The sequence below is a fragment of the Gastrolobium bilobum genome, unplaced genomic scaffold, assembly GCF_033153095.1.
Source record: "Gastrolobium bilobum isolate Gb01-03AN ecotype WA unplaced genomic scaffold, APGP_CSIRO_Gbil_v1 utg13032, whole genome shotgun sequence".
In the NCBI taxonomy this organism is placed as follows: Eukaryota; Viridiplantae; Streptophyta; class Magnoliopsida; order Fabales; family Fabaceae; genus Gastrolobium; species Gastrolobium bilobum.
In genome coordinates, this window is record NW_026895375.1 from 86,932 (window position 1) to 113,829 (window position 26,898).

The 26,898-nt window shown below is 36.4% G+C and overlaps 2 protein-coding genes across 2 annotated transcripts; one reads left to right on the forward strand and one right to left on the reverse strand.

Moving 5' to 3' along the window:
* The first annotated feature begins 288 nt into the window (after positions 1-288).
* On the forward strand, positions 289-9,328 carry LOC133307887 (65-kDa microtubule-associated protein 5). Its single transcript, XM_061508450.1, has 11 exons — positions 289-357; positions 590-793; positions 1,526-1,771; positions 1,871-2,086; positions 5,831-5,986; positions 6,070-6,229; positions 6,415-6,566; positions 7,175-7,262; positions 8,002-8,075; positions 8,156-8,230; positions 9,065-9,328. Exons 1-11 carry the CDS (start codon positions 289-291, stop codon positions 9,326-9,328), a joined length of 1,704 nt encoding a protein of 567 aa, XP_061364434.1.
* Positions 9,329-14,288: 4,960 nt separating this feature from the next.
* LOC133307817 (WAT1-related protein At5g07050-like) lies at positions 14,289-17,191 on the reverse strand. The gene is made up of 7 exons (XM_061508383.1): positions 16,983-17,191; positions 16,780-16,842; positions 16,538-16,654; positions 16,178-16,430; positions 15,882-16,043; positions 15,611-15,762; positions 14,289-14,581 (listed from the first exon to the last, which is right to left on the reverse strand). Exons 1-7 carry the CDS (start codon positions 17,189-17,191, stop codon positions 14,350-14,352), a joined length of 1,188 nt encoding a protein of 395 aa, XP_061364367.1. The 3' UTR covers positions 14,289-14,349.
* Between the last annotated feature and the right edge of the window lie 9,707 nt (positions 17,192-26,898).

A 26,898-nucleotide genomic window follows, 5' to 3' on the forward strand; every position in this document is an offset into this window, starting at 1 on the left:
AATGGCAGCAGCTCCAAGAATTGAATGATAGGGTGTTTAGCGCCAAAACCCAAAAGCAAGGGTGTATGGACTGTGGAGTACCCTGTTTTTTGAAAACGTGATTCTCTTCTGTCAAAACTCAAATCAAGGGATTTGATTTTCACAAACGCTCGTAAAATCGTAACGCTTGCCTTTTCTGAATTATGATTTCTTCACATTTCTTTCTTTCTCTCTCTCTCTTTCTCTGTTAGGGTTTCGCTTCGTGCTTCATTCTCGAGTTCTTCCTCTTCTTCTTCTCATTCGCAAAAAATGGCTGCCATTCCTCATTCCTTCTCTCCTTCTCGAACCACCTGCGCTTCTCTCCTCCGTCAATTGCAGGTTGCGCTTTCAATTTTTTTTTTGTAAATTTGAATTTCTTTGAAATTACAGAAATTTGAAGAACTATTTTGCATCAGCCATTTTTTCTATTGATAGATTTTGTTGTTGTCGTTGTTGCTGCATAGTTTAGTTATACCTGTGATATGTTGAAGTGTTGATAGATACATACATGGAATTCGAATAGTGTAACCTTTGGTGTATGAATTGATGATCTAATGTGTGTTTTTTGTAGATGATATGGGATGAGATTGGGGAGGGTGACAGTGATAGAGACAATATGCTTCTTCAACTGGAGAAAGAATGCCTTGACATTTATCACAGAAAGGTTGAGGAAACGAGAAAGCACAAGGCTGATTTATATCAGTCGTTGGCTGATGCTGAAGCTGAAGTCACCAATCTTGTTTCTTCTCTCGGGGAATCTACCTTGTTCTCACGGGTATGTTGGTTACGTTGCCATTATAATTTGCGTTGTTGCTATTGCTGTCAATACTGTATCCTTATGCACCGTTTTGCAATGAAATTTGTGTAAGAGAATGCCACTTGGCGTGTGTAGTTTGTTTGTTTTAAATCTATTAGCATTGTGGAGGGCTACAATTTGTCCTTTTTCTTCTTCTCCTTTCTCTCTCTCTCTTTCTGAAAAAAATTTTAAAATTTAAAAAAAATAATTGATTTTTTAAGTATTTATGTTTTTATTATATTAATTTTTCTTATTTATTATTTATTTGGGTTAATCAACTGCTGACCGTAACTAGTCAGGAATGAATTCGAGATTGTTCTTGTTATCTTTCTTTAATGGAAATCAAAACATAATTTTAGCATATACCAGTTACTGTCCTTTTCCACATTAATGAGATAGAGGATTATCTAGTCTTAACTTTTAATAATGGCTGTACGGGAGGCATGGATGTCCCTTATCTGCATAGTAATTTATCAAAAGTGAATTTTACAAATGCATTCTGTGTTTCTAAGATGCTAGTTCCTTTAATTTTCAACATTATGTTTGCTTTAATCACAATGACATTGTATGAATAATTGTTTCCATCTATTTTGAGTTAATTACTACCATTCCTGGTCGATGATTCAAAGATTTCATGTTTTTGCCAGTGCAGTTAGCACTGTGCTAATTGAATTAGCAAGATTTCAACTAATTTTGTTCTGCCTTTGAAAGGGGAAGGGCTCTCTTAAGCAGCAATTGGCTACAATAAAACCTGTCTTAGAGGACTTGAGGTCAAAGAAGGATGATAGAATCAAGGAATTTTCAAAGATAAAGTCCCAAATTTCTCAGATATGTGCTGAAATAGCAGGCTGTGAGCAGTCAAAAAGTGTCACAGATCCAGAAGTTGATCAATGTGATCTGACAGTGAAGAAATTGCGGGATCTCAAATCACATCTCCAAGAGCTTCAGAATGAAAAGGTTCTACCCAATTTAAAATATAGTCATAAAAAATTGGTAATTCCAGATTTCTTTTAGTTTCTTTTTGGTTAATGTTGCTTCCTTTCTATAACATGTCAGATCTTGCGCCAGCAGAAAGTGAAGAGTCATATCAGTATTATTTGCGACCTTTCATTAGTAATGTCAATTGACTTTTGGAAGACATTAAATGAAATTCACCCAAGCTTGGGTGATTCATTAAAAGGTACACCACAAAGCATCAGCAACGACACTCTTGCCAGATTAACTGCGGTTATTCATTCATTAAAGCAGGAGAAGATACAAAGGCTACAAAAGGTGACTTATTCTGATCTAGATAAATAGTGTGAATGAACTTATAGTTGTGTCTGCATTTTTATGTACGTTCCTTACTTGTGCAAGTAATGGACGCATATCATCTGATTTGATATACAGCAAATGATCACTTTAAAGTTGTATCAGTAGTTCCTGTTTAGTTTTAAATGGTTAATATAATAGTACCTTAGGTTCTATATTTCTCGCATTGAATTATTTTTCATGTGAATTGTTTTGCCAATTGCAGCCTGAGAGTTCAGGTTTGTTGTTTGAATGGTTATTTGCGCGTCAATATTTTTATTGGAGATATCTAGTTGAGTGAATTGAACTTTACACACGTGCCTTTTATTCATGGGCAGTCAATTATGCTCTGCATTTTAATTTCATATGTGCTTGCAATTGAAGCTTGGATTTTTCTTAACTGAGCAGCATTACTTATGATACCCAAGCAACATTACTTATGATTGGCTAGTGTGTATTATACTCAAATAAGTTTGTTTCCAGTCAGCTTGGGCTAACAAGTCACTACCAGAGTACCAGATATTCAATCTTGACTAGTCAATGTTGGGTTAAGGACAGAGGCTTTAAGCCTATTTCTTAGGTTGTCATATGATATGAATTGTATGTGTGTAAAATTGTACATGTAATTTTGAGACTTGAAGAACTAGTTGTATTTGCAATTGCATGTGCTTTAAGCAAAACTACATTGATTCCACCACTTCCCATCATCCCCCGACTAGCGAGGGTAAGGGTGAGGACAATATTTGTATATAGCCTTACCCTTACATATTTGCAAAGAGGCCAAAACTACATTGATTCAATGTTAAAAAATCCATCTAGCTGGTTGAGCTTTTTCTAGGATTAAAAATGTATCAAACACGAGGGCTGAATCCATGACCATTAGTGTCTCAGTAATTTTATTTACAATATGAATGAACTTACATCATATGGTCTATCCAGCATTATATTCATTTGTTGTTGTCACTACTCGCTTGCTCCTTATCTAATAACTGGTTGGAAGAATGACAACAACCAATTCTACGTTTTAAAATTTAAACTTATTTCAGCCAAAAGTGGATGTGAAAGGGTTGGCATTGAACTGCCGTAGTTTTTGATACCCTAAAATCCTAAATTTATTGCAGTTGCATAACTATTTTGATTTTTCTCATATTCTGCTTTGGATACAATTGGAATTGGGAATAAGTTGATAATGTAGTTAGAACAAAGTATATAGTAAAACTTCCATGTTTATAACAAAATTGAAACTTCTGTAAAATGTTTAAGGCGAAATGAATGAAATTCTTGTTATAACTATTTTTCTTTACAATTGACGGGAGTCTTTTGTTGAAGGGACTGAATTTGCTTCTTTTTCTATGGCTTGAGGAATGTAATCATGCAGTTGAAAGGTTATTATTGCTTTTGTCTATTCAAACTATTGAAATATAAAAAGAATTGTTTTTTCCTTAAATGATTTACACTGATACGGAGATTTATACAAGAGAGAATGAGAAAGAATTGATAAGGATGACTCAGCGATGAGTCAGTAGTCTTATTCACTAATTAATAGAAAATAAAAAACGAAAATATTTTTAATTCTAATTTCCTACACTCCCCCTCAAGTTGGGAGGTAAATGTTGATCATTCCCAACTTGCCAATCAAGTCTTCAAAGGCTGGATGGTGTAGACCCTTAGTGGGAATATCTGTAGTTTGCTCTTTGGTAGGAACATACATCATACGCACACTTCCATAAAGAATTTAGCAAAATAATGCAACTCAAAAGTCAGCTTGCTAATGAAAATGAGATTGCAAGCCAGAGAAAGAATATGAAGAATTGATGTTAAATTAATCTGCTCAGAAAGTTTAATGGTTCCGTGTCCTGCAATCTGGGAGAAACTGTCGTCGACGATCTTGACCCGAGAGGGTTCAGAGTATTGAGTGTAAGAACAAAACAAGGTCGGATTACCTGTCATATGGTCAAAGGCTCCAGAATCAAGGATCCAACAATTTTGACTATTAACATGGAAAGTTGTACCTTGCTGGGCCACATTACTAGTGGCCTTAGGAGGTTGAGTCAGAAGTCTCTGAAGTTGTTCAAATTGAGTCTTACTGAGAAACACACCATTAGAGTCAGAGGATGGACGAGGCTCATCAACCTTGTCATCAGTAGAGACCTGTATGCATGACCTTTATTCTGCCTTTTGGCTTCCAATTTGCAGGTTTTCCGTGGATTTCCCAATATTTCTCATGGGTATGACCAATTTTATTGCAGTGGGTGCACAATGGATGACCATCCCGTTTTGATTCTCTAGAGGAACGGTCGATGGTACGTTTGGCAGCCAATGCAGACATATCATCAGACTTATCAATTGGTTCCTTTTCTCCCAGCATAACTGTCCCTTTACTAGCTTCTCTCCGAACTTCGGCAAAGGCATCAGCAAGCGAGGGTAACGTTCGCTATCCCAATATTCGACCACAAACCTCATCAAGATCTCGGTTGGGGCCAACAAGGAAATCATAAAGTCGTTCCTTCTCCAAGTGTTTTTTAAACTGGGTATTAGCTTCCAATCTTTCAAGGTCGGATGCATAATAAAGATCCAGTTCCTGCCACAAATTTGTTAGTGTAGTAAAATATTCAGTAATGGTCATACCCCTTTGACGAAAGCCCCTCAACTTATTTCTTAGTTCAAAGACTTGAGAGGTATTCTCCAGATCTGAATAATTTTGTTGAACAACATCCAAAATCTCCTTAGCAGTATTAAAGAACAAATAGGTTTGGTCAATCTGTGGTTCTATGGAATTAGTCAGTCACGCCATTACCAAGGAATTAGTAGTCTCCCAATTTTCATAATTAGGAGCATCCTCAGCAGGTTTTTTAATTTTTCCCTCGAGGTAACCCATCTTACCTTTTGCCCGGATGACTAACTTACAGATTGAAACCATTGCAGAAAATTCTTACCATTCAACAGATGACTAGTGATCTGCATACCTAAGTTGTCTCCAGAGGACTGAAAATTTGAGGCAGATGAGGAAGCAGAAGAACGATCTGAGGAAGCCATGAATAAAGATAGAAGGTTTGACTGTGGACCCAAAAAATCAAGTTGCTCCGATTTTAGATTTAACCACTGGAATAGGTAGAGAAAGAGTCGATGAGATGATCTGGGCAGGTCGCGTCATAAAAAAAAAATCCGAGAAGGTGGTGCGTGTAGCGAGTGACCGCGTGTGTGGAGGAGCATGGCGGCGCGTGGGATGTCCGACGGCGATGGGTCCGGTGGCGTTCAACTCGTCGGAGTCTTTTGAGTTGAATGGTTACTCCACCTTCTCGATTGGAGGTTTGTAGGTATGGTTTCTGAGATTTGGTAGAGGTTAGTTTGTGTTTGGATGATTTTTTGATAGTGTTTGAACTGGTTTCAGCCTTGAGGGTGGCTGATCTAGGGTAGGAACGAACTCGCTCTTGATACAATATTGAAATATAAAAAGAATTATTTTTTTCTTAATTGATACAAATGATTTACACTGATAGGGAGATTTATATAAGAGAGAATGAGAAAGAATTGATAAGGATGACTTAGCAATGAGTCATTAGTCGTATCCACTAATTAATAGAAAATAAGAAACGGAAATATTTTTAATTCTAATTTCCTACACAAACATATAAAAATGAATTGTGTGCCTAATTTTGTTATTGACGCATAACTTTATTTAACTGGTTCTTGAAGATTCATTAATCTAATTTTACTTTCTTGTAGGCACAAGAGCTTGCTAAATTCCTGGTAGAGCTGTGGGATCTTATGGAGACTCCAATTGATGATCGAAAGGCCTTTAGCCATGTTACTAGACTAATTTCAGCATCAGTTGATGAAGTGTCAACACAAGGGTGCCTTTCTGCGGATGTCATTGAGCAGGTGAAACTTTGACTTGAACTTACCTTGCAATTGTTCATTTGCGAAATTTGAGTTTTAGTTGGTCGATTATTTATATTTTGCAGGCTGAGATTGAAGTTCAGCGCTTAAATGTTTTGAAAGCCAGTAAGATGAAGTATTTAGTGTTTAAGAGACAGAATGAGCTTGAAGAGATCTACAGAGGAGTTCACATGGATGTGGATAGTGAAGCCGCTAGACAGATTCTGACTAGCCTCATAGAATCTGGTACAACCATCTTTCTTCTTTCTTGATTGAACCTAAATTATTATTGAACTTAGAGTTGAGTCGGAAACTTTCCATGGTGTTGAGTCGGTGAACTTAAATTCTTCTTTGTTTTATTTGTGATTTTGTGAATGCTAATGCTTACAACCATATTTTATTTTCCTTAACATTCCCGTGTCATTTTGCAGGTAATATTGATGTGTCTGAATTGCTTCAAAGCATGGATGATCAAATCAGAAAGGCCAAGGAGCAAGCTCTAAGCAGAAGAGATATCTTAGATAGGGTTGAGAAATGGAAATTCGCAGCTGAAGAGGAAAAATGGCTAGACGAATACGAAAGGGTAGATGATTTTTTTTATGTTAAAGTTTATTATTCTTAAAATAAGCCATAAATTAATGCGTTTGAAATGTATTACCAAGGAGAACAATAGATGCAAAGTAATATATGTAAATATTTTCATTATGGTTCCTAAATCTATGCGTTTGAAATGTATTACCATGGAGAACAATAGATGCAAACTAATACATGCAGATTTATTAGGCCGAGTCTGTGACTTCATGTCCCTTTAACTAATTTTACTTAAAAAAGTAAAAAGGCAAACTAACGACCGTCATAAGCATGTAGGTTACTAGATTTTGATTATTTCTTGGTGATTCTTTGCAGTTTATTTGGTCATTTTTAGATATAAAATTATTTTTGAACTTTCACTTAACAACTTAAGCTTTAGGGGAGTTGGTCTTTGATATGATACCAGGAGTTTGATCCTTCTTTTCCCGCTGAACTTAACACATTGAACTTTGAAAGAGTGAAGATTAAGTCACTTTAAGAAATTACTAGCGTTTATTGATCAATAAAAAATGCCCTTTATTTGTTATATTCTGCATTATTTTGTAGATCTATTGAGATAATATCGGCCTTTGCATCATTTGCCTTTTCTCCTCTTTTCAGGATGAAAATCGATATAGTGCCGTACGAGGAGCACACAAAAATTTGAAGCGTGCGGAGAAAGCAAGAATTCTTGTCAACAAGATACCATGTGAGTCATTATTTTTTTTTTAAATTTATTTTATTTTATTTTTGCATTTACATCAGTTTGTGACAATGTATAATTCTTATGATAGATAATTATGCCTTCATGGTGATGGGAAAACTACGGAAACTAGAAGCTGCATATGCTTGAATAAGAAAGCTATAAAGATGTTAGTTGTATTTAAATCATATTAACTATGAACGTAGTGAGATATTAGACCAGTGTAAGCTGTGGACAAGCTTGAGTGAAAAACGACTCTTCATAATTTGATAGTAGTTCCATGGATCATTGATAGTATTAGTGAATATAGTTATATTATGTGGTCATCCTTTTTCTTATTTTTGAAGGGCAAGAAGTCCCACTCACCAATATCGAATTATATCTGACCAATAAGTCTCTCTCTCTATCTCTCACACACACACACCCAGAGAGAGAGAGAGAGAGAGTTCTTTTTTGAGTTTTTCCAGATTTCCAAATATTGGACCTGGGATGGAAATGAAAGTCAGTTAATAAGTCAAATCCTTAGTTTTATGTAGAATCACTCAAGTTGGCTGTTTAGCATAATTAGGTAACACGCAGGCACAAACACACATACAGATAAAGGACCGGCAATAAAGTTCATTTGAGAATTTTTTTTTTATAAAATATAAGGACGAAGTAGCTCTAGGTTGTAACTTGTAAAATTCTTCCTGCTTGTTTTCATTGGTTTAATACTAACTATTTTTCAAGAATTTTTACTGAGCAGCTATTGTTGAGAATTTGACTGCAAAAGTAAAAAACTGGGAACTGGACAAAGGAATACCTTTCTTATATGAAAAGGTGATGACCTATATTTTTTGTTTTTGATTGCGACTTGTGGAAAGGTTAGTCAGATTCCAAATAAAAATGTTATTTTTCAGGTTCCATTGTTACATAGCTTGGATGAATTTAATGTACAGCAGCAACTGAGAGAAGAGGAGAAGCGCAAATATCGGGTATCACTCTTTTTTCTCGTAAACCTACCACTTCAATATCATTGGAAAAAGTAAACTACTAATGATTTATTTTAAAGATATTCGGAATAAAATTAATTTTGATTTCCCGGTAAGGACAATTGCATTACTGCATATCTTGTTATTGCTGATTGCTAATTGTATTTGTACATTGCCTATAATCATGTGAATTGTCTTTGATGCTCATGTATGTCGAAATACTCTATATCTTCCACATGGTTAATGATGTCATTGTTTAAATTGATTATTACTGCCAATTTTTGTTGTGGTCATGTTCTTCATTTTATTCAGTGGAAAATTTTGGGTAAGCATTTTTTGGCCAAAATTGAAAGGTCACGGATTCGAATCCAGGAAACAGCCTCTTGCATAAAAGGATTGCTATCACCCTACTCTCGTTAGTTGGGGTTTAATCGGGAATGGTTGCTAGGCATTAAAATGAATAAAATGACAAATGCAGAACATGGAGTTTAAATTTTTGAAATATTAAACAAAGGGGACAAGCAGTGCATCCACCATATCTGTTTCAAAGATCTCAATCTAATCTATCATTTTGTGTACCAAAAATTTTCAAACAGGTATGAAGCTTTTCTTGGTACTAGAAAGTTGGCTGCAATCCTTTGCTTTATGTTGTGAGAAGTTTTGCATTTTGTATTTGTGCATGTTATACAATCCTTTACTCATGTATTATTGGACACTTTTTCACCAATTCTTAAGGAATTTGTTATGGAGTTGAATTCATATGATACTTGGTTGTTTTCAATTTTTCCATCAAATGTAAAGTTTTGGTTACATAACTTGTTCTGGTATTCTTAACAGGAGCAGAAACGGCAGCAGGAACAACATGCTGTAGAGCAAGAAGCACTTTTTGGTTCAAGGTCTGCTACAAAGAAGCCTCTGGGTCAGAGCACAAATGCTAACACTCCAGTTGGGACACCAATTGGGCGGCGAATGCTAACTCCTTCAAGCCGTTATGGAACCTTGGGTGGAAAGGAACGTGGAGAAAGTGGCAGAGTGAATAACATAGCTCCAGTGAACTATGTTGCTCTTCCTAAAGATGATTCTATTTCTAGGGGCAGTTAAGGCTGCCCACATTAGACTCGTGTAAATCAGTTATCTATGTCTAACATGCTTTATGTTTCCTTCTGAAAATTTACATAAAAGCTTAGCTCTCAGCAAATAGAGGTTGATTTTAACTTTGGTGATCGATTGTAAATTGACAAGGCCTATTCTAGGCTTGATATAAAAAGATTGTATATGTGTAAAAAGAAAAAACTCATCCTTACTCTTTCATGTTAGTAGTTGTCTATCTCGGTCCTACAATTCTCGGTGACCTGCTCAGTTTTCTCCCCATCTGATCCAGTGCCAGTCATGTGCGACAGAAGTTTTGAGAAACCAAATGTGGCAATGTTTACATTTATTGCCGTGGAAAATGCTAGTTGGATTAAGGTAGTTTCAAGTTTTGCATAGTTAAAGAAAAGACGCGTGTTAACCATCAGGGCCTGTTCCGCTTGTTCCCTCTGTGGTTGGATCATCCCTCGTTCAAACAACTTATTACTGAGAATTGGAGGCACAACTTGAAGGCGCATGTTAACCTGCAACAGTTGGTTCCGGTGTTGCGCAATTGGAATACCAACACCTTTGGTATTATTGGCCAAAGGAAAAACGCCATTTTGCATAGGCTTAACGGAATCCAAAGAAGCCTAGAGCAAAGATCGTGTGATTTCTTGGAGGATCTGGAGACTGAGCTTCGGAAAGAGTTCGAGGAGATTCTTTCTCTGGAAGAACTCCTTTGGTTCCAAAAGGCGAGAACATATTGGATCAAATGGGGAGACCGTAATACTAGGTATAACCTTTTATTCAAAAAAAAAAATACTAGGTATAACCACACTCTAGCCATCACTAAAAGGAAGAGGAATAAGATTGAGGCGTTGAGGAATGAGGCGAGTATTTGGATCAAGGAGGAAGACAGGGTTAAAGGTATGGCTTTAAACTTCTACAAGAAGCTGTTCACTGAAGACAGGGGGCAGAGGCAGTGGAGAGTTACATTTGTCAGCTGGTCGCTGCTTGATGACACTGATTTAAGGATGCTTAGCAAGACTTTGTCCAAGGAGGAGGCCAAAGCTGTGTTTTTCCAAATGAGTGGCAACAAGGCCCCAGGCCCCGATGGTTTTTCGACAATTTTTTATCTAAGGAATTGGAAAACTATGGGAGCTAGAATTTTTGAAGACATGAAGCTGTTGTTTACACATCCGGAAGGCATTAAGGCCATCAATGACACACCTAGTCCTGATTCCTAAGATTGAGGCTCCTGAGAGCCTTGGTCAATTCAGGCCTATCTCGCTCTGCAACGTTCTGTATAAGGCTGTTACCAAAGTGATCGTTAATAGATTGAAACCTGCGTTGAAGAAGCTGGTTTCCCCGTTTCAGTCGAGCTTCGTTCCGGGCAGAAACATTCAGGATAACATTATCATTGCCCAGGAGCTAACACATTCAATGAATAGGAAGAGAGGAAACAGGGCATTCATGTCAATAAAAATAAACTTGGTTAAGGCGTATGACAGATTAAGCTGGAGCTTTATCGAGAAAGTTCTTATGGAGATAGGAATCCCTCCTTCTTTGGTAGCAGTCATTCAAGCTTGCATATCGTCCTCGAGTATCCAGATCCTTTGGAACGACAACAAAACGTGCAGCTTCTCTCTTACTCGTGGGGCGAGACAGAGGGACCCTATTTCCCCTTATTTATTCGTGTTGTGTATGGACAAGATGACGCATCTAATCGCTGAGCAGATCTGGTATCTCCCACCTCATGTTCCCGGATGATCTGGTGCTCTTCGGGGAAGCCAGCCTGGATCAACTTGATGTCATGCTCGGATGCCTTCAGGAGTTTAGTAGCATGTCTGGTCAGGAGGTGAGTATCGACAAGACGGTGATCTATTTCTCTAGAAATACTAGAGCTGAGCTCAAGGAGTCTATCTGTAATGTTAGTGGGTTCAAGACAGCCGATTCATTGGGGAAGTACCTGGGGACAATCCTCCACAATGGAAGGGGTAGGAGAAGAAAGTTTGAGGGAGTTATCCAAAGAGTGAGGCAGAGACTAGCTGGTTGGAAGTGCAACTTCTTATCGTTTGCTGGCAGAACAATGCTGGCAAACTCAGTTTTAAGCACCATTCCCTCCTACCATATGCAACATGAGGCTCTGCCTGCAGCAACTCCAACGAGCCTTTATATTGGGGGACTCTAATCAAAGGAGAAGACCTCATTTACTTGCTTGGGAAAACCTCTAGACCAAGAAATGCGGGGGTCCAAGCCCATAATGAAGCTTTTCTGTATAAGGTGGCGTGGAAAATTCTGAACAATGGGGAGGAGCTCTGGGTTAAAGTCTTGGGAGGGAAGTATGGCAGAAAGCTGGACTAGAGAAGACAAGTGAAAGCTCAGAGCTATGACTCCAGCCTGTGAAAAGGGATATGTGGTATCTGGGATGACTTTCTGAATAGGCTGCAATGGGACATAGGGAATGGGAAGGATACCCTCTTTTGGCAGGATCGGTGGACTGAATTGGACATCCCACTGAATTTGTTAACCAATAGGCCACTGGATAATGCAACACTCCAACAAAAGTGTGAGGATCTGATTGACAACACAATAGGGGAGTGGGACACCAATATGATTAAACGTTTTCTCCAAGAGGATGCTGTGCAGATTATTCAAGCTATTCCCCCTCCCAACCTTAATAAAGAGCAGGACCAGCTTATCTGCAAAAAGGAATTGGGTGAGGGTAGAATGGTGAAGAATGCTTATAAGGCAATTATGGGATTCGAATATTTAGCAACCAATCCGAAATGGAACTCGATTTTGAAGTGGTAGGGTCCTCTAAGGTTGAGATCCTTTGCTTGGTTTGTGTTTCATGATAAGCTTCTCACAAAAAATAGAACCTCAATGTGGGGTGGTGATGCTTTTTGTCATAAGTGCTCATCCACGGTTGAAGATACTCTCCACGTATTGAGAGATTTCCCGCTAGCAACGCAGGTGTGGAAGGATTGGTTTAACAACATGATCCCAGGAGATTTCCACACTCTAAGCCTGGACGAGTGGCTGCTGAAGAACATTGATGGAGGATGGAACTGCAGGTTCAATTTCAGATGGGTAGATATATTCATGACCACGATTTGGAATTCTGTGGTATTGGAGAAATAAGGAAATGCATAATCCCCATGAAAGTCGTCCGCATAATCCAATCCTTGTTATTTCAAGGTACATCAGCGATATCATTTTAGCCATGGGAAGCAACCCGTTCCCCACTTGTTCAGCCAAGAGCGCGGCCATTGATAAATGGAGCCATCTTCCTCCTGGGTGGTGGAAACTGAACGTCGATGGGGCGGTTAAGAACACCTAGAGGGAAGCTTCGTGTGGAGGTTTAATTAGAAAGGAGAATGGGATGTGGGTGTCGGGGTTTTCGTACCGGATAGGGAGTTGCTCTGCATTGGTAGCGGAGTTATGGGCTATCATCAAAGGGTTGCAAGTGGCTTGAGAAGAAGGAGCTCATCAACTAATTGTGGAAAGCGACTCTGCCATAGTCATTGAGGCCATTAACTCGAAGGATGAAGAAGGTACTCATCCTTACATAGTTAACAGCATCACAGATTGGAGGAAAAATGATGGGCATATCAGATTCACTCATATTGCCAGAGGCGATATTGCCAGGTGGCCTTGGACTACCTTGGTTAGTTTTTTTTGTGTCTTGGGGCTTGGCCCTTCAGTGTATTAAAAAAAAAAAAAGAAGCGTGTTGTAGTCTTGTGTTGTATACTTTGTCTGTTATACAATGGTTTTTTGAGTGAAGAGACCTTAAAAAAGTTAAAGTAGCATTGGTCCTGCACCTAAGAGTGAAGGTAATTCCCATAGACTCTGACATATGAGAAAAAAAAATAATTAAAATATGGACTAGTTTTAAAACAATTCTGGGCATTATATCTTGGGATAAATCTTATTTAGAAAAGCTTCACTCCCTTTCAAATTTTCAAAAGTTATACGCTTCTTTTATACCATGAATATTGTTTTCTATATACTGCCATACTATTATGTATAGGTCTTTCGGATGGGTAATAGTAGCTTATTTCAAGCAAAACTATAAGGTGCTTTCAATCTTTCAAAGTTTTGTAGTCTTAATCACAACATTCATGTTATTTTTATCATAAATCGAATTAAACTAGTCATTGAGACATAAGAATGTCTTATTTAATGAGTCGAATGTTATGTACTAAAAAAAAATATTCTCGTGTTAAATGAGAGAAAAATTCTCTCATGCACTCATAATTTAGAAGAGAGAAAAAAAATATAAAGTGGACTCCACTTTTAATTTGTGAGAGTATAAGATAATTTTTTTCTTATGTAACATGAGAATAATATTTCAAAAAAATAAAATGAGTAAAAAGTTATAAAAATTTAGATTTTATTTTAGATTTAAAATAATTAATTCCCGCAATCACAACTAACAGCACTGTGACTACAAACACTACAATAACTGCAATCTAAATTTACAGCCATGCCTCTAGTTAACGAATTCTTTAAGATCAAATATATAATTTGGTTCCGAAAAATATTATTTATGTTGTTTTAATTTATAAATCTTTTTATATGTACAAATTAATTCTTAAAAAAAGTTAACAAGTTAAAAATTTTGATAAAATAATTTTATTTTCAAATTAATAACCTCGGATCAATTTATACTGATAAAAACTTTCAGAGACCTAGGGTGAGAAAATTGTATATTTGCTCAATTGTGATTTATGAATAAGGAATTGAGGCATGCTTGGGGCAGAGGGATTCTCAACACAACAATGTAAAATGGTTTGACATATATTATTAATACAAGAAAAGTCAAATCACTACCAGCCTCAGTGGAATCTGACTCAGGCGTCAGCAATTCTGCCACAAAAAATATTAATATGTAGTGAAAGAAACTCCACAATAACTACTATACCAATAACCATGAAAAAAAAGAAAAGAAAGAGATGGACGCCAGAGAGAGATACATAAACTTTATGATTATGAAAGATGGGAAAAAAAAAAAAAAAACCCCATTCCTATTCACATTCCTTATTGCTTAAGCCTTTGTCTCTTGGTTATGTTTCATGGGATCCTCTTGAATAGGCATGCTTAATACAACTGAAGAGACCTTGTTGTTGGCTTCAGTAAAATGATCTGTGGCATTAATCACTGGCTCACCCTTTAAAGGCAATGGAATATCATCTGCCACTTTGTTCTCTTTTCGTTCTTTGTGTTTTCCCCACAGGACAGAGTATAAGCCTATAATAATCAAGACGGCACCAATCACACTGCACCCACCAAGCCGAAAAAACAAATTCTTCAGTTAGTCACTTAGCTTTATTTAGCCTGATGAATGATGACAACTTTAAATAGAAGTTGGAATGCAAGAAACTGTTATTATTTTGATATTGATTAAGAAAATATTGATCCTTAGAGTCAATTTTAATATAAAGTATATGATTTGGAGACTATAAGAAAGTTTTAAAATGTTGTGACAATGAACCAAGTTAAAAATATTTTTATTAGATAGGGAATACTCTTATTATATACATGGGTTATATAACTTATATTAAAATTGCAGTTGATACGTATGTAACGAAACATTATAACTTACGATGTATAAAAATAAGATGTATAAAAATAAGAAGTCTTATATTCAATTTTGATTATTGATATACTTGTATCTAATAATTCATGTAACTAAAAAGTTAAACTCGTTAGGTATTAGTGGAATGAACAATCAAAATTAAGAGCGTAACAATTATATATACCGGTATAAAATAATCGTGATTCTCTAGGAATAGTGACTATTTTGCCACGCCTGACCAAAAAAATTACCAGACTACCTCGCCAACAGTAAATTTTCCCAGAATGTCACGTGGGATAATTCGCTACACTGTGTAGCGAAATATGCTTGCAAATAATTCGCTACACAGTGTAGCGAATTATGCAAGGTCAGAATGCACAGTCAGCAAAAATGAGACGTGTCAAGCAGGTAGTAATTCACTACCCTGTGTAGCATATTATGTTCGCGAATGATTTTTTGATACGTGGCACACTTTTGCAGGAAAAAGATGACGTGTCATAATTCGCTGCCACTGGTAGCGAATTTGGTCTGCAATATGACCACGTGTCACGAAATTATTCGCCACGAAATTCGCTACCAGTGGTAGCGAATTATGACACGTGGCAGTCTGGTAAAAAATACTGCTCGCGTGACATTTGGGTAAAAAATTTGACAAAATGTGATATTTTGATCAGTGTTCCTGATTCTCTATATATGTATATATATGCAAGGAGAATGGGAAAAAAATTACCCTCCAAGATAAATCTGCTCTGCAAGGATAAAGGAACCCATGATGGCAACTATGATCATCATTAGAGGGCTAAAGGCAGTTGCAAAGACAGGCCCTTTCGTCTTAATCACAAGCCCTTGTACATAGTATGATATGCTAGAGGTCACAATCCCCTAATAGAAATATTCAAAAAATAAAATAAAATTTTAAGAAAACAAGAAAAAAAAGGAAAACCAAACAAGACCCTTTACAATAAATTTAAAGGGAAGATGGAGTAAGTTCTTGTTCTTACAGCATAGGCAGCAGCAAGTAAGCTCATATCCCAGCCAATTCTCCACACAGAAGGATTGTGTTCCACAACAAAAGTAACAGCAACAGCTTGAAGAGTTCCTATGAAGCACACAAGTGAAGTGAGGCTTAGCTGATGATTCTTGTACGTTTCTATAGCTTTGGCCTGCCCAATAGCATCAAACATAAATGTCAATTACCTAACATAAACAAAAAGACACACTTTCTCACAAAAAAAATTGATAGAGATAAAGCCAAAAAGGTTAGCTCTAGCACATGTTTTGCTTTATGATGTCTTACTTGTAAAACAAAGAGGGAGGCCCAAGCAAGTGTGGCAATGATAAGGAAGAGACATCCTAAGAACCAATCTTTATCTGAGGATCCTGTTGTGCTTTTTGCATAGGTTTCATTGTGATGATGGTTATGTTTGGCCCATACCATCTCCACAATAGGTCCTCTGTATAAGGTCATCAACATTGCCCCAGCCACTGTCACTATTGTTCCCACTACCTTTGCTTGGCATCTCAGTTTCTTTATGTTTATCTTCTCCATCCTTTTCATATATTCCACCCATTAATTCAAAAAAATTAGCAATTCCTAGAGAGAAGAAAAAGACCCTTTTACAAAAAATAATAATAATCAGGGTTTTGGTTAATTTACCTGCATAAAATTGCCATAACAAAAGTCATGGCTGGAAGCATGTTGCTCATTGCACATGAGAAGGTTGGGGATGTGAGCTTCAACCCAGCATAGTAGAAATTTTGATCAATCACAGGCCTGTTTTTTTTTTTTTTTTTTTAAATCCAGCACAATAATAACCATATTAGTATATGCAACTTTTTTGTTTTCATATATAATAGAACTTGTAATTAGTGCATTAAACTAGGAGACTAATTAATTACCCGAGCAAAGCTAGGATGAAAATTTGCATGAAAATTGGGAATGTTATCTTTGGTTGACCTTTCCTGCAAAAATTGAAACCATGAATTAGCATTAATTTATAAAGCTTTATGTTAATAAAAATAACATGAAAGTTACTAGCTAGCTAGGGTGTGTATATATATATATATATATATATATATATATATGAGTTTATTAAATGAACCTTTCAAAAATGAAGGCAAATGGAGCGATGACAGCAGTTGCAAAGGCATGGCGATAAACCACAAGTACATAATGACTCATGCCTTGGTTAAGGGAAACCTTAGTGATAATGTTCATGCCAGCATAGCCAAATTGTAAAGAGATCATGGCAAAGTAGGGCTTAGAGTTTTCAAGGAATCTTGCACAACAACTAAGTTTTTCAGGGGCCATTTTTCTTCTCTTTTTGAGTAAAGGGAGTGTGTTAATCAATAAGAGAGAGAGAGAGATTGAGAGAGGAAGAACACTTGAAGAAGGCTTGTGTTTCTTCCTAAGAAATAGCATGGTAAGGAACCTACTATTTATATCAATAAGGAATCAACTGTTTTACGTCATTTACATGTACACGTATTATTGCAATGTCTCTCTTGCTTTTTTTTCTTTGTAGTGGGGTGAGCTTCTGGATCTCTTGGAATGGGGGGCAACTCGACAATGCATATGTTAATGCTTAGGTAGAAACATCAAAACAAAATAAACAACAACTATATATGATAATGGAATGAAAAGTGATTAACATAAAATGTGCTTTGTATAGAATAACGTTTTCAATTCAGCAATGTATCTTCTTTATGAGAATAATTGCCTTTCATAGTATTTCAAGTGGAATCGAAACATTTGTTTTATTATTCTCCTGTAGTTTTTGAGTTGTTTAATATCATGTACCCTATCATTCTATCCATTTTTTAAAGGATTTAACATTTCTATTTTTATTACATAAAATATTCATTTGCCACATAAAAGTAAGTGGGTCCCATTATTTTTTTTTCCTCTTTTATTTACAATGAAACTCGCTCACTTTTATATGATTGTGACAAATAAATATTTTCTGCACCAAAAACAAAAATATTTTTCTCTTTTATAAAAGAATCCCACTTCTTTGTGTAAGCATTAATCTCACAGTTTTAGCGGGGATACCCAATATTATAAATATATAAGTTAATCAATAATTGATATAGTTCTTACAATATAATTGACATGATTATAGAGCTCGCAAATTTGTAAAATTAAGTACACAGATAAGGTTATCGTGGCCAGAGGGCTCAAAATATATAAGTTGTTCCAATTTCGAATAACAATTAAAATATAATTAGTATGCATTAAAGTTTTACATTAACATTTGTTAATATTTTAATAAATTATTATTTATTACTTTTATTTCAATTAATGAATATAATAGTAATAAATATCAGTGTGAAACTCATTTACACTATCAATTCATATTGATTAACTTTTACCTACTATGATGTGATAATTATATAATTATAAGGTTTCCAGTATTGTTTAATCGTAATTCGTAGTGATCCCAAATCGCGATGATGCCAATCAATTTTGCTGTTTTAATGATAACGGGAATTGCTTGATTCCTGTCTTGATAAGAATCAATCAGCACCACATGTAAGAAGTGCCATGTAAAGGCATCAACTACATATTGTCTACATAGGAATAAACAAGTGTCTCTCCACTTGTCCTTGGAGTTCAAATCCACCACCAAGTACATGTATATTAATTGGTAAGAATTATTTTAGCTTATTCAGAATTCTCAAATTTGAATTTCTAAAATTGTGATTGTATAAAAATTTAGTATGGAGACCTTTGTCGCCCATATAATTATACACGACTCGAATCGAACTAATCCAATAATCTATAAACTGATGAATATCATTAAAAAAAAATTCGAAATCCAAAATTATTAACGAAAATCTATCTACTCTTGTTTACTAAATGCGAAATTACTATTCATTCGGTTGGACTTACTCATTCTTCTAATTTATAAAGAGTAACTAAATCAATGGTTTCCGGTAAAAGTGGCTTTACAAATTTTAAGATTTTTTATTTTTGTAGAAGTATTTTTGGAAACTTTTGATCTTTATGACACTCGAATCAAAATTAGGAAAACAATGTATATATTAAAAAAATAAAAGGAGGAGAAAGGGTGTCATATCTTATAATTCTCAATACATGTATAAATGTATCAAGATTATTTGTCTTATTTTATTTACTTTCTTGTAATTGCTTTCAATTATTAGTTTCTTTAACGCATTGTCTTTCGGTTGTTTTTTTTAATGCTTTCATTTATCTGTTTACTTTGTTTCATTATTGTCGAAGTGAATATCAATCTCCAACGGGATATGTTGAACGGAAGATTCTAAAATTTAAATCATTCTTTAGTTGTTTAAGTTGTTGAAATTGTATAGCTTGTTTGTAGGGATTATTTTTGTTATTTTTGACTACTAGTCTATCTGATAATAGGAGCTGAAAAATAGGAAGTAGTTGGTTACTGGTGTATAAATATACTCCTCTATTGAGGTAAATTAATATATAAGAATTGCATTTTAGAAGTCTTAGTTTATTTGACATGGTATCAAGAGCAGTGTTCTGATCCTGTTCCTTGTGTATCATATTGATCACAATTTTTTTCCCACCACCCACCCAATTTTCTTTCTTCTTTATTTCCTTCTCTCCATCACGTCACTTTCCTTTTCCACGCGTACGCCCCATATTTTTTCTTCTCATCCACGTGTCTGTATCCTTCTCACTTTCCCCAAATTCACCCTCCTAAATCCCTAATCCCCTTTCTCAATGGAACACGAAGACGAAATCCCTCCTACCCCACCTTCTTCCACGCCGGTACCCTCCTTCTCTTCTCAGAATATCATTCTTCAACAGGATAACTCTTCCCTCCCTGTCACCATAATTCTCGATGAAACCAATTACCATCTCTGGTCCCAACTGCTGGATATGCGCATTGGTGCCCGCAATAAGGGTGGCTTCCTTACCGGTGAAACTCCCAAACCGCCTCCTGATGACCCAAGCTATGCTACTTGGGTTACTGACAACAAGAAGGTGAAGGCCTGGCTCATTGATTCTATGAGCCCTCCTCTCATGCAGCGCTTTCTTCGTCTCGACACTGCAAAGGATATTTGGGATGCGGCCAAGCGAACGTTCTACGACGATTCGGACGAAACATGTCTCTTCGAGCTTAACCAACGCTCCTTTCACACGAAGCAAATGGGTCGCCCTCTGTCCACGTATTACAATGAACTTCTGTCCATATTCCAGGAAATTGATCACCGCCTCCATGCCCAGACAAACACGGTTGATGGTGTTCTTCATTTGCACTCTGCAATGACTCGCCTTCGAGTCCATATTTTTTTTAGTGGATTAGATTCTGACTTCGATCAGGTCAGAGGGGAAATTTTGCGCAAGGATCCAAAATTGGATCTTGAAGGCACCTACGCATGCGTACGAAGAGAGGCTCAGCAACGCCTCACCATGGGGCACCATAAATCCCCAGAGAGTTCTGCTCTGACCACCAATTCTCGCCCAGGACCTCATGCTCCTTCTCATCGCAACAAACCAGAGAAACCTTCTTATCTGTGCTCTCATTGTGGTGAGAAGGGCCACTCTCAACAACGTTGTTATGAATTGGTTGGCTACCCCGATTGGTGGGATTTCTCCAAGCGTCCCAGAAAAAAGACACTTGGGCGAGGATCTGATGCACTCATTCCCACTGCAAATGTTGCTTCCGCCAGCATCTTGGGTAAGCCACAAGCCCTCTCCACACTTTCTGGGAAATCCAACTGGATTATAGACACAGGAGCCTTAGATCATATGGTTCGAGATTCCAGTCAGCTCACCAATATTGGCCCCTCCTCGCAATCTGTGATCTCCACGGCTAATGGTGGTACCTCCCCCATCACTGGTCAAGGTTCCATTTTTTTATCCAATAACCTATCTCTTGATTCTGTCCTCATTGTTCCTTCCCTCGAATTTAATCTGTTATCTATGAGTAAAATTACTGCTACCTTAAATTGCACAGTCACTTTTTGGCCAACTTTCTGTGTATTTCAGGACATCTCCACAAAGATGATACTTGGCTATGGTGTTAAACAAGGTCAGCTCTATGTGCTTGAAGCTACTCCGCAAGGTGGACAACAATTGGAATGTGTTTCTGCTACAACTACTTCGCAGCAGGCTGAAGCTTCTATCTGGCTATGGCATAGGCGTCTAGGTGATCTTTCTTTTAATTATCTTAGGAAGTTGTTTCCCAGTTTGTTTACTGCTTTCAATAAAGATGTGCTCCAATGCAACATCTGTGAACTGGCCAAGAGCCACCGCATTTCTTTTTCTCCAAGTATAAATAAAAGTGTTGTTCCTTTTCAAGTTGTGCATTCTGATTTATGGGGCCCTGCCCAAGTTCCTTCTTTCTCTAAATCTCTTTATTATGTGTCTTTCATTGACGAATGTACCCGTATGACTTGGGTAGCTCTTTTAAAACACAAAAATGAAGTATTTCCTGCCTTCCAAAAATTTTACAACATGGTTCACACACAATATCACACATCCATTCAAACTCTTCAATCCGATAATGGCACTGAATATCTGAACTCCTCTTTCCTCTCCTTCCTCCAAACTAATGGGATTCGGCATCAAACTTCCTGCCCATACACACCCCAACAAAATGGGATAGCTGAGCGGAAAAATAGACACTTATTGGAGGTTGTCAGGGCTTCTCTATTTGATATGAATGTCCCTCGGTCATACTGGGGGGAGGCTGTTACCTCTGCAACTTATTTAATAAACAGAACTCCTTCTAGTGTTTTAGACTTCCAAACACCTTACCAGAAACTTCAATCTTTTTTTTCCAGCCCTCATCTTTCAAATCTTGAGCCACGTGTGTTTGGTTGTAGTGTCTATGTGCATATCCCTAAGCCTTTAAGAAATAAATTGGATCCATGTGCAAAGAGGTGTATTTTTATGGGCTATTCTGACACCCAAAAAGGGTATCGATGTTTTGATCCAGTTAACCATAAGCTTTATGTCACCCTGGAAGTCTCTTTTAGGGAATCTACCCCTTACTACTCAGGGGGAGTGTCTCCCTCTTCTTCTCAGGGGGAGAAACATAAGCATAATCATGGAGAAGAAGAGTTTTTCTCCTATATCTCACCTGCTGAACTTGTTGCCCCTGCTGAACCAGCAACCGAATCTACACTGCCTATTGTTCATGATGCAGCATCAGACACATCACAAGTGGTTACATCACCAACACAAACACCTATAACCGAGGATTCATATGTGGAGGTTTCTGAACCACAAATTAACTCACATACAGAGGTAATTCCTAACTCTGCTCCTACAGATATATCTGCATCTGCATCCCCTTCTAATCCTCAACCCAGAAAATCACAAAGAAGCACCAAGGGCATCCCAAAAACCCTTTATGAACCTGACCCCAGGTCTAAAGTGAGATATCCCATAAATAATTATGTGTCTACCCATAGATTATCCGAATCATATGCCTTGACTACTGATTTGTTGTTCAGTATATCTATTCCTAACTGTGTGCAGGAGGCTTTGGACAACCCAAAATGGAAAGAAGCAATGAATGTGGAGATGGAAGCATTACAAAAAAATTCCACATGGGAGCTTGTGCATCTACCACCGGGAAAGAAAACCATAGGATGTAAATGGGTGTTTACAATCAAATTAAGAGCAGATGGGAGTATAGACAAGTATAAAGCTCGGTTGGTTGCTAAGGGGTTCACTAAAAAATATGGGATTGACTACCAAGAAACTTTTGCACCGGTAGCTAAGTTAAACACAATCCGGATCTTACTTTCTATTGCAGTCAACAAAGATTGGCCCTTGAAACAGTTTGATGTGAAGAACGCATTCTTGAATGGAGATTTAGAAGAGGAGGTTTACATGGACATACCACCTGGAATTAAAGGAAATCTGCCAGAAAATAACAAAGTTTGCAAACTAAAAAAGGCATTGTATGGCCTTAAGCAATCACCCAGGGCATGGTTTGGAAGGTTCACTATGGCAATGAGGAGGTTTGGATACATTCAAAGTAACTCAGATCACACTATGTTCATCAAACACAAAGAGAAGAAATTGACAGTCTTAATAGTATATGTTGATGATATGATTCTAACAGGGGATGATGAATGTGAAATGAATTTATTAGAGCAATATCTTAAGACTGAATTTGAAATGAAAGACCTTGGTCATCTGAAGTACTTCCTTGGAATTGAATTTGCTAGATCCAACAAAGGAATTTCCTTATCACAAAAGAAATACACTTTAGATTTGCTGGCTGAAACTGGCATGCTTGCTTGCAAACCAGTTGATACGCCAATTGAGATGAATCATACACTAGGAGTGTATCCGGATCAAATTGAAACAGATATCAACAAATATCAGAGATTGGTGGGAAGACTAATTTATTTGTCACATACAAGACCGGATATTGCTTATGCAATAAGTGTAGTCAGTAGATTCATGCATGCTCCCAGTGAAGATCATATGAATGCGGTTTATAGAATCTTGAGATATCTCAAAGGGTCACCAGGTAAAGGCTTACTGTTCTCAAAAGGAAATAATTACACCATTGAAGGGTATACAGACTCTGACTGGGCAGGGGACAAATCTAGTAGACAGTCTACCTCAGGGTACTTTACATTTGTAGGGGGAATTTAGTAACTTGGAAAAGCAAGAAACAAAAGGTGGTAGCAAGGTCCAGTGCTGAAGCAGAATTTAGAGGAATGGCACATGGAGTATGTGAATTGATATGGGTTAAAAGAGTGCTGGAAGACTTGAAGATCAATCATGAGCATCCAATGACCCTTCATTGTGACAACAAGGCAGCCATAGAAATTGCCCATAATCTTGTCCAACATGATAGGACCAAACATGTTGAAGTGGATAGACATTTTATTAAAGAAAAATTAGACCAGAAAATTATTTGTGTCCCACATGTAAAGTCCGAAGAGCAGTTAGCAGATGTCTTGACAAAGGCAGTGTCTGGGAAGGCATTCGAAGCAGCAATCAACAAGTTGGGCATGATTGACATACATGCACCAACTTGAGGGGGGGTGTTGAACGGAAGATTCTAAAATTTAAATCATTCTTTAGTTGTTTAAGTTGTTGAAACTGTATAGCTTGTTTGTAGGGATTATTTTTGTTATTTTTGACTACTAGTCTATCTGATAATAGGAGCTGAAAAATAGGAAGTAGTTGGTTACTGGTGTATAAATATACTCCTCTATTGAGGTAAATTAATATATAAGAATTGCATTTTAGAAGTCTTAGTTTATTTGACAGGATAGCTAGTATTTGTATCTAAGAGCTTATGGTAAGATGACAGACAATGAGAAGTCGTGCACTTTAAGCCAAAGTCCGATGGTATGAATAATGAGTGTGTATGAGTCACCTGCTTAGTAGATAGGATGTGCTCTGAACACAAATGTAAATGTTATAGTCATGGTGGCAAGCCTTGTGAATACTGAGATAAGTTATGAGATGAGATCTCCTAGCTATAAGGGGTCATATATAGATGAAATGCACTAAGAGATTGTGCCCATAGTGAATAGTTTACAAGTGACTTAATGGTATGATACAATACCTAATGAATAATTATTTATAATAGATGGAAATTAGAGGAGAGTGGTGGAGCGACTGAGATACTCTGTGTAGTGAGGATAAGAAGTGAGAACCACTTAAGTGGTTCATAACAATTATCATTTAATTACGTTATTATTACAATTTGCCTTTGATTTCATTACTGTCGTGCTTCCGAAATTTTTCTTTAATTGAAAATCATCCATTGCTATTACAATTTAGTTTTGATTGTAGATTACTCATTGTTCCTGCAATTCACTTTTTCTTTTTGTCATTTAGCTTTATAGTTTGGTATTTGCCATATACTATATTTTAATCGAAAATTTTGATAGTTTCTTGCAAGTTTTTTATATCTTGGGAATTGATATGGACCACACATATACGAGAGAGAAATTTAATTCTATAAAAGTTCAAAGGACTTTGAAAGTCCAGTGTGACACAAAGTCAACCTATCTCACGTAAAAAATGTGAGATTTCGCTTACTTGACTAGCAAGCCAAACATGACTTAACATGAAATGAATCATCTTTGCCGAGATCAGAAACTTAGTCAAGTTGACCACCACCTAAACCCAATAAATGAATGGCGGTTCCAGCTTGCTACCACGTCTCCTGAACCTAGCCTAACCATAGACTTGTCTACTAAGAAATAGCTTGAGAGAAGCCATCATTCTCCACCAATGAATATGAACAACCATTCTATGAAAGGTAGTATGAAACATGACACTCTACACTATAAATACAAAGGCATTTAACCAATATATGATATATCTTTTTAAATACTTGAATCATATTAAATACTTAAATTATATTGAATATTGAACTGATTTGAATGTCGGACTACAGTTACCCTCACCAATCTCCACCAACTTGCCGAGACGTTAATCTCGGTGCTTCACCATCTTGTTAAACAGCCAATATTTGTTGGAGAACATGAATATGGAACTACAGTATCGCAGTCTAGATTGTTAACAAATAAAATAAAATAAATATAATGATGAAAAGACTTACCATTATCCATTTGATTAATAAATATGGTGATGAAAGACACAGTGAAAGAGATAGAGAGCAATGGGTTCCACGTGGCCCTGGCATGATAACTGTTGAGGCATCTGAGTCACCCCAATGGGGAGAAAGTGGCATTTGATCACACAAGTCCCTCAAACACTCCAATTCCACCATTATAAAAAGAAGGGACATTGGTGTCGATTGCCTATGCTTTTTTTTTTTTTTTTTTATTGATTTTCTTCTTCGACTAAAATTACATGTCTCATTACAACACGTCTCAAAATACACTATTTATACAACGGATACAAAACCTACTATCTCTCGAAAATAAAAATTAAAAGAAAAAAGGAAATACCTGAAAAAGTAATAATTAAAAAGGGTTGATATTGGAGAGTGAGTAGGAATATTTTGTCACTAAACTTAGATAGGCAAGTGGAGAAAATAAAATATTTTGCAAAAGAAAAATAAAAAGTTGCGTGCGTGCCTTAAATTATTTTTATATGATGAAGGATTCAGAGTTTAATTAGAACCATTTTGCAATTCTTTCAATAAGGAATTCAAAAATGGAGAAGTTATCTGTTCGATCCTCTTTAATATTATCTTTAAGAATTATTTAAAGTTTTATTTTTGGACCCACCCCAAACATGATTGTCTCTTGTAAAGAATAACGGTAGTTTATCCAAAAATAAAATAAAATTGCACAATGGGTACATATCCTAATTAATTAACCAATAAAGTTTTAATCTTTATCGAACTATTCTTATCCAAATGAAAATTGTTGGTGTAGTCAACATCTTGTCTTGGCAAGGTCTGGCGTGATTAGAGTTAGATAAAACTATAATGTTTTAGTTGTTCACTACTAAAAAAACATGAATTAGGGATAGATTTTAGAGATAAGAAATATTCCGTATCTAAATCGGACAGATTTAGAGACGGAAAAGACAATATGTCCCTATTTGGGACAGAATTAACGATGAAATAAATTCTGTTTTTAATAGGGACAAATTTTGAGATGCAAAAATATTCTGTCCTTATTTAGGACGAAATTAAGGATGAAATATTTTCAATTGCTATAATCCATCCCTAATTCCGTTCTTAACAGGGACATAATATGGGTCATCCCAACTTGAGACATAATTAGGGATGAAATATAAATCTGTCCCTAATAGAGACTGAAAAAAATCTGTCCCTAATTGGGAGGAATTTGGGAATTTAATTTTGTATTTAAGTGTTATTGTTTATGAAATTGCAAAATCATTAACATTTTGCTAGATCATCTATATTGGATGTTTGTGTTAAAAAAAAAAGCAACATTACATTATTTTTTGATGAGAATATATTTGAAGGGTGATTCATCCAACCCGCTAGTCATTGTTTATCATATTTTATAACAGTAAACTCATAATAAGTAAGGATTTTTTATTTTTCATGTTGTAGGAGATAAAATTATCTTCTACACACACATAAAAGT

Coding starts and splice junctions, on each gene's coding strand:
- LOC133307817 (XM_061508383.1), bottom strand. CDS start 17,191: ATGGCCCCTGAAAAACTTAGTTGTTGTGCAAGATTCCTTGAAAACTCT. Junction 16,843..16,982: donor TTTGCCTTCATTTTTGAAAG/GTTCATTTAATA, acceptor CAATTTTTGCAG/GAAAGGTCAACCAAAGATAA. Junction 16,431..16,537: donor GTTATGGCAATTTTATGCAG/GTAAATTAACCA, acceptor ATATATGAAAAG/GATGGAGAAGATAAACATAA.
- LOC133307887 (XM_061508450.1), top strand. CDS start 289: ATGGCTGCCATTCCTCATTCCTTCTCTCCTTCTCGAACCACCTGCGCT. Junction 8,076..8,155: donor TACCTTTCTTATATGAAAAG/GTGATGACCTAT, acceptor GTTATTTTTCAG/GTTCCATTGTTACATAGCTT. Junction 8,231..9,064: donor AGGAGAAGCGCAAATATCGG/GTATCACTCTTT, acceptor TATTCTTAACAG/GAGCAGAAACGGCAGCAGGA.